The 6,886-nt window shown below is 35.6% G+C and overlaps 2 protein-coding genes across 3 annotated transcripts; both read right to left on the reverse strand.

Annotated features, from left to right (window-relative positions):
- Nucleotides 1-1,511: 1,511 nt before the first annotated feature.
- LOC120169479 (28 kDa heat- and acid-stable phosphoprotein-like) lies at nt 1,512-3,868 on the reverse strand. Its single transcript, XM_039177611.1, has 8 exons — nt 3,702-3,868; nt 3,194-3,231; nt 3,011-3,094; nt 2,832-2,918; nt 2,700-2,734; nt 2,443-2,528; nt 1,842-1,907; nt 1,512-1,756 (listed from the first exon to the last, which is right to left on the reverse strand). The coding sequence occupies exons 1-8, from the start codon at nt 3,766-3,768 to the stop codon at nt 1,722-1,724; spliced, it is 498 nt and encodes a 165-aa protein (XP_039033542.1). The 5' UTR covers nt 3,769-3,868; the 3' UTR covers nt 1,512-1,721.
- Nucleotides 3,869-4,374: 506 nt separating this feature from the next.
- LOC120169446 (syntaxin-61-like) lies at nt 4,375-6,436 on the reverse strand. Of its 2 annotated transcripts, none has more exons than XM_039177587.1 (8): nt 6,329-6,436; nt 6,162-6,243; nt 5,946-6,056; nt 5,674-5,787; nt 5,280-5,461; nt 5,089-5,179; nt 4,909-4,974; nt 4,375-4,821 (listed from the first exon to the last, which is right to left on the reverse strand). In XM_039177587.1, exons 2-8 carry the CDS (start codon nt 6,213-6,215, stop codon nt 4,711-4,713), a joined length of 729 nt encoding a protein of 242 aa, XP_039033518.1. In that variant the 5' UTR covers nt 6,216-6,243; nt 6,329-6,436; the 3' UTR covers nt 4,375-4,710. The 2 variants fall into 2 exon arrangements, with proteins under 2 accessions (XP_039033518.1, XP_039033519.1); XM_039177588.1 differs by having other exon boundaries at nt 5,674-5,791.
- Between the last annotated feature and the right edge of the window lie 450 nt (nt 6,437-6,886).

The raw sequence follows: 6,886 nt of genomic DNA on the forward strand, positions 1-6,886 counted from the left end.
CAACCTTTTGTCTAGATTTACAAAGAACGAGTTCAGCCTCGAATCCAAGTCCACCATCGGGGTCGAATTCGCTACCCGTAGCATCCGTGTCGATGATAAGGTCGTTAAAGCTCAGATTTGGGACACTGCCGGACAAGAAAGGTCTTTCTTCTTTTTCCCATTATTTTCTATCTGGGTTTTAATATTTATGCTCCCTTTTTGCTTCTTTTGAATGTTTGGATACTTTTAACATACTTTTGGGTGTTACTTGAATGCTGTGATCTCGCATACCTGCATATATGTAAACTGTGATAATGTTTTTGGGTAATGCTGCAACAAAATTGGATATTTTCATTATTTTCATTGTATTGAATTCTGGTTGGGTATTCTTTCTGTTTTAACGTGGTCTGTTTTGTGTGTTTTCTCCCTTTTGTTGTAAAGGGACACAGTTTCTGTAAATAAGACTTAACCATCACCAAAGATGGAAGAGAGATTCTTTGGTTCGATTTTTTTTAAAAAAAGATATAAGTTTAGGTGAGGGGAGGTTACCCGGATAACCAGCTAAACCGATGGTTCGAATCTTATGACATCCATTTAGTTGGATTGAATTTGTTGGTTCGAATCCAACAAGGGATTCAAACTTAGTAAGTACTCAATCAATTGAATCGATGTCTCTGTTTCTTAAAATTTGAAACCATACTTGCAATGGTTGTGGGGTGGCATTTTATGTATGATAGAAATGAAAGCCATTTTTATACAATTCCCGTGCCTATGTATGACTGGTTTTGCTTTTTTGAACACCCTTTTTCAAGTGTATGATTGGTTTTCCATCTTCTCCGTTTTGAAGCCCTAGGAATGTTGATATAATTTCTTTGTTTGATCTCTTTTTGCCAAAGATATCGGGCAATAACCAGTGCAAACTACCGTGGTGCTGTTGGCGCTTTACTAGTGTACGATGTAGCCCGTCATGTTACGTTTGAAAACGTAGAAAGGTGGCTGAGGGAACTTAGAGGTCACACTGATGCTGACATTGTTATTATGTTAGTCGGAAACAAGGCGGACCTGAATCACTTGTGAGCAGTTTCTGCCGAAGATGCCAAAGCTTTCACCGAACGAGAGAACACCTTCTTCATGGAAACATCTGCACTAGTCTTTGAATGTTGAGGATGCGTTTACACAAGTGCTGGTCCAGATTTATCGTGTTGTGAGCAAGAAAACTCTCAATGTAGGAGATGACCCATTGGCTTTGCCTAAAGGAAAGATGATGTAACGGCCGTAAAAGGATGTGGATGTTGATGGTGAAAGCGAACAGCCGAACACCAACAAAAGTATCAACCGTGAATGGTAGCTTGAACTCTAGAACTAAGGTTACTAATTTTATATAAAATTCAGCTTGTTTCAGATATTTTAACGATTTAACTCGACCCAACTCCATTTCGGATATAATCTAACACTGGAAGGCCTCGAACCACCTTTAACTCTTTGATAAAAATCTCATAATAGAGGCTAAAATTAGCAGAGCGTAAAATGGGTTTAACTCCAAAACACAAACAAAATTATCAAATAATGTGTACCAAATAGGAAGAAACAAATGTATAATGAGATGTATAACCATCACCCTTTAAAGAAAAATAATATAAAAAAGAAGAATCTTTGAATATAAACCAATTGCCAGCTAAATTGTAGAAAGTACACATAATCATCTTTTGGAAGAAACACTTGCTGTATGTAAAAAGGAATTGTCATTTTCGAGCTTCAACCTTCTTCTGCTCCCTCGCTGAAACAAATTCAAATATGGATGTTTATCAGTGTCAAAAAAGAAAAAAGGTTGACATATAATAGTCATGGCTCCAGATTCTTACAGGCTTTCTCCTCCTCTCGTTTTCTAGCAGCTTCTTCTCTCTGTTGACGAATAAGAGCTAGGCGTTCTGTATTACCACAACATTCCAAGTTAGAAATGCTTTGTTTTGTTCTTATCAAGGAAAAATAGCAGTGCAAAGCAGGAATCAATTAGATTCAACTTTTCAGTTTTCCCACTAAATAGAAGTGATAAGGCATATCGGTCAATTTGCATGTAAATTTGGTTATATGAAGCAATTTCGCAAAATTAAGATTTTAAAAGCACTCAGCTTGTTCATCATCCCACAGTGGCACATGTCTTCTCAGTTTAATGTGTAACAATTATAGCCTCTTCAGTCTTCAAGCATTCTAAGTTTCTAATCTATAGAATTCAACTCCCCCAAAATCTAGCCAACTAGAAAAAAATTGAATCAGCCTTAAAACTGGAGTTGATAGGGGAAGTGGACAATCATGTTGGAAGATAAATTGACGATTGGCATAATGAGTAAGGAATCAGATGTTAGCATTGTCAGTGTTTAGCCCACTCTATTAAATTGATGTGATCAGTAAGTCATGATACGAGGGAGGTTTGATAAGAGGTAAAGGAATATCCTGTTAGCTTACCCAAATCTTTCCTTGATTGTTCTGTTTTCCCCTGCTCTTGCAGCCTCATGTATCGTTCATGGGCTCTCTGCTTTTCTAGTTCCTCCCTGTAAACAATTAGGGAATATGCATATGATGGAGCATTCACATAAAAACCATAAAGAAAGAATATACATAAGTTATAGCTTAAGATAGAAAAATAGATCCAGACAACAAACCATAACTTAAAATGCATCAAAAGCAGAATTTGGAAGAAAAAATTGGATAAATTTACAAACCTTTCACGCCTTGAAAGTTCAGTAGTTTTCCCAGCCTACAAATGAGATTGCAAAAAATCAAAACATATATAAAGCATTAGTTGTAACATACAATCATTGAAACAATATATAAGGAGACATCGTGAAACTAACATCAAGATCCTTAGCTTTCAAGTTCTTTGGCTTCACCAAATTAGGATTGTTGATTTCAATCACACCTTGAGTCCCCTTGCGCTTTTGCTGTTGGTTTGCAACAGGAAATTTTCAGATTTCCTAATCATTCATATGCAGAAACAATTGACAAACAGAAGCCCAGTTATGATAAAACTTACTTCAGTTTCATCATCAGATTCTTCTCCAGACTCCTGTTCAGATTCATCATCTGATTCTTCCTCCGCCTTGTATTCAGCTTCTTGCTAACAACATTAATGAGTAAAGAGTGATTTCTTATAGTTTAATAGCATAAATAACTACTAAAAGTGTGGGTCAGTGAATCTAAAAGAGAGAGTGCATACCCGCTTAAAAGTGCGAGGACGAGTTGATGTACCAGCAACTGCAAACACACACAAAACAAAAGAAAACAAGGTTTTCCTCAGGCAGTGTGTTTGCACGATTGATTTCAGAAGAAAGAGAAACAGTTAACCCTAATCCTAAATCAGACAATGTCTGATAATCATCCACAATCTTTACTAACAATAATTAACCTAAATTTACTCTAACCAAATAATAGTAAATTAAACAAAACAATTGCTCTTAACTTCTCAAGTAACGTTTTTGGACACATATTTTCAACAAATCACTAGAAGAAAATATCAAAGTGATAAAAGTTTCCAAAAATTTAAATAGAAAATTTGCAATTTCAACTTTGTCAATCATAAACTAACGGTGCACGTACTTCAATAAGTCCCACTAAAACCAAACAAAAAGATCTGAATGTTTTACTTTTAATCGAATATTTCCGGGTATAGAAATAAAAAGAAGCATTAAAATTGAAAAGTATGGAATAAAAGGAAGAACTCATACGCATCTGTTCAGGGGTGGAGAAGTGGCGTTGACCGGTGGGCTTCGCCTTGAATTTTCCTCTTCCCATTGCTAATAACGGAGACAGATAAATCGGTTAACGAATACGAATAAATTTCTCTTCTAATCCCTAGGGTTTTCGAATAGGAGAAAAAGTAAAATAACTTTGAGGAGTTTTTAAGTCCCTCGCAGAATCAAAGAACCCTAGTATTAAGTCAACTCGTGCCACTTGCTTTAGTGGCGTTGGGTTTGATTCTGTGCGAGCGATCGTATGGGAAATCGTTTTACCTGATTATCTGAATCTGGCGCTTATACGAGGCAGATAAAAAGATTTGCAGCTGCATGTGGACGAGACGAATTAATTTCAATTATAAAATTATTTTTTATAAAATTCAATTAATATCTTTATTTCAATTATAAAATTCTTTTTTCCGAATATCTCTAAATTTTTTTTTTCCAAATTAACACACATTGTCGACTAAGTTTTTGGATTGATATCCTTTTGATAAAGACACGCCACGTTAGCTGTAGTTTTCAGAAGTCGTTTTTAGGACGTCTTCTACTGAAGAGGCAGAAATCGATGGGATCTTACACCATACGCATTTAATCTTTTTGAACATCATTCATATTTACTTTCACATAAAATAATATATTCATACACCAAGTAGACAGAATCAAAAGGCAAACAAAAATCATATTATAAAAATATAATGAAGCTATTATAACACCAAGACACTACGGTTCATAGTTCTATCATTAAGAGATCAATAAGAACATACCCTGCCACGTGCTATTTGTAAAGAAGCAAACGGCAATAATAATATATGCCTGTCTTTACATATACTCCTAACACCAAGTTCCACCATTCAAAACACACAGCACATAATTTTCTTAATTCTCACTGTTTTCACCAGTAAAGATCACAACAACACAGTCCTGTTTCTTTACAACTCCCATGATTTATTTCTGAATCGGACCTCTTCAAGTTATGAACATTGCCTTATATCTGTTCTCAAGTGAAGAAGACCAGAACGAATAGAATAATGAACAAAACTAGCAAAAATAATATCATCATACACTGTCCCTTTGCAATGGACTTCTTCATAACCATGGCTACCTTTTTCTGCAAGGGAAAAACAAATGAGGAATTCAGGACGAGCTCGAGTTGGAACAAGCCCAAATATGTAACTTTCAGATCATGAGAAATCACCTGAACAAAATCCAATCGGTTTGTTGTGCTGTCCATTTCATTACCTAAATCATCTACTATCTTCTCCTGAAACCCTCAAGGGATTGAAATATTAGCATACGAACATATCGACTATAATAGCTTTAACTCTGGTATATGGTAAACCCGACCAATTATGGCAGGTGAATTACAAGCACTCACCTGTGCAAGAAGTTCCTCATGTATAGTGAGTCCAACACCACCTATTCTCTCAACACTAGCACCAAGTTCATCCAACTCCTCATCCTGCTGCCTACAACCAACAATCGATAAACAATAAAAAAATAGCAAAACTGGACAACAAATGCAGTATAGTAACAGAAATGGGCAGGGGAAGTCGAGAAAACTCTTACTTTATAAGAAGCATTTGTCTATCCGATTCAGATGCTATAAAGCCATCATTGTCTTCCGCACTATATAGGTTGGATCTATCTGGTTGATGAGAATTTGGCAGTCTCATCAGTTCTCGGTGCACCGCACTTGTAGAATTACCGTTTCCTTTTCCAGCTACTACAGCTTTCATCACATTTCCCGCCTGATCAAACGAAATACAACTTAACAAGAGATCCATAACTGAAAAAGTAGAAAATTAAGATTCACCGTGTGTCACAAAACCCAAGATTTTCACGGATAAAAAATTCCATCAAATTATAATAACAGGAAAAATTCGGCACTGCACCACTAAACAAATTAAGGTTCCTGAAATATTCACTCTTTAATAATATCTAGAAACCCTAAAGCTGATACCTGAGTTCGGGCATTGCTGGTCCATCTCCTTCGGTTTTCAAGTTCCACTTCCTCGATGCCATACCATGAAGGATCCCTAGCTGCCACAGAAATAGCTTTGTCCAATTCATCTACCTTCCTATCAAGAAAGTAATCCTTTTAGCAGTGGCAAATCAGATAAAAATCGTTAGATTACTAGATAAATATTATGCAAAATAAGTTATTCCAACATATAAATTTTCCCATTTTGATAATCAAATCCAAATTAAGCAGGAAAGAATAAAACCGAATACCTGCCACTCAATGCTCTCACAATTAGCAAATAGGCCTTTTGTGAGATGTCCTCGTTCTTCGTCAGAACGAATCCTCTCCCATTGGTGAAAACTTGATTGCAATTTATCAATCTAAACCAAGACACCCAAAAATATCAACAACAGGAGAATCCCACAAAAGACAACAATCAAATAGATGCAACGATAACAGAGAAAAAAGTAAAGGACCCAACATACAGATTCTTGAATCTCTTCTTTGACGATATAAAATGGATCATGAGCCTTAGACATGTTGTAAGTAAATGAAGTTAATTGTAACCTGGAAACATTCAGAGAACAATACTTTAGCGTCCATTCAGGTAAAAACAAAACAAATTTGATAAAATTTACACATGATTTCTTACCCCTGCCACCGATCCGATATTGAACCCGGTCAGGAAGATTGGTGTTTCCACTCGAACGCGGAGAGGACGAAAACGACGACGACAAGCGATTCAGAACTTGGAAATAAGCCCTGAAACAGAGAAAAAGGGGTTCGTATTTTGGACTCTGGGCATCTTTTGTCAATGATCGTGGGGTACAAATAGGCCCATGTCAATCTGTTAGCCCAATGAAAACTTTTACAAATTCCTTCTGTTAAATAGAATTTTTAGGGTCAATTTTAGATTTTACCACTCAACGTTACTCACTTGGTCATTTAAGTTTATTTTTTAATTTAATCGTTAAATTTGAGTTGTTCCTAATTTGATAAATAATTAATGGTGTTATGATACAAAAAATAACACCAAAAATGAGATATTGTTAGAAAAGCATAATTTACATACAAATTATTGTCGTTTTATATCCCTATAAAACTCATTTTTGTTCTCTTTGATTTTTTCTTCCTCCTCAAGGTTTCTTTCTGTTTGTCCAAATTTTAATCATTGATAGACAATCGATTATATTGAAGGTTTTTGTTAAAC

Source organism: Hibiscus syriacus, unplaced genomic scaffold, assembly GCF_006381635.1.
Source record: "Hibiscus syriacus cultivar Baekdansim isolate YM2019G1 unplaced genomic scaffold, ASM638163v2 tig00111769_pilon, whole genome shotgun sequence".
NCBI lineage: Eukaryota > Viridiplantae > Streptophyta > Magnoliopsida > Malvales > Malvaceae > Hibiscus > Hibiscus syriacus.

What these genes read in the sequence shown, in the direction of transcription:
- LOC120169479 (XM_039177611.1), bottom strand. Translation starts at nt 3,768, where the DNA reads ATGGGAAGAGGAAAATTCAAGGCGAAGCCCACCGGTCAACGCCACTTC. An exon ending in CTCCACCCCTGAACAGATGC is followed by an intron (nt 3,232 to 3,701) that starts GTATGAGTTCTT and finishes GTGTGTTTGCAG; the next exon opens with TTGCTGGTACATCAACTCGT. An exon ending in GAACTTTCAAGGCGTGAAAG is followed by an intron (nt 2,529 to 2,699) that starts GTTTGTAAATTT and finishes AATTGTTTACAG; the next exon opens with GGAGGAACTAGAAAAGCAGA.
- LOC120169446 (XM_039177587.1), bottom strand. Translation starts at nt 6,215, where the DNA reads ATGTCTAAGGCTCATGATCCATTTTATATCGTCAAAGAAGAGATTCAA. An exon ending in AAGAAGAGATTCAAGAATCT is followed by an intron (nt 6,057 to 6,161) that starts GTATGTTGGGTC and finishes GTCTTGGTTTAG; the next exon opens with ATTGATAAATTGCAATCAAG. An exon ending in ACCGATTGGATTTTGTTCAG is followed by an intron (nt 4,822 to 4,908) that starts GTGATTTCTCAT and finishes TTTCCCTTGCAG; the next exon opens with AAAAAGGTAGCCATGGTTAT.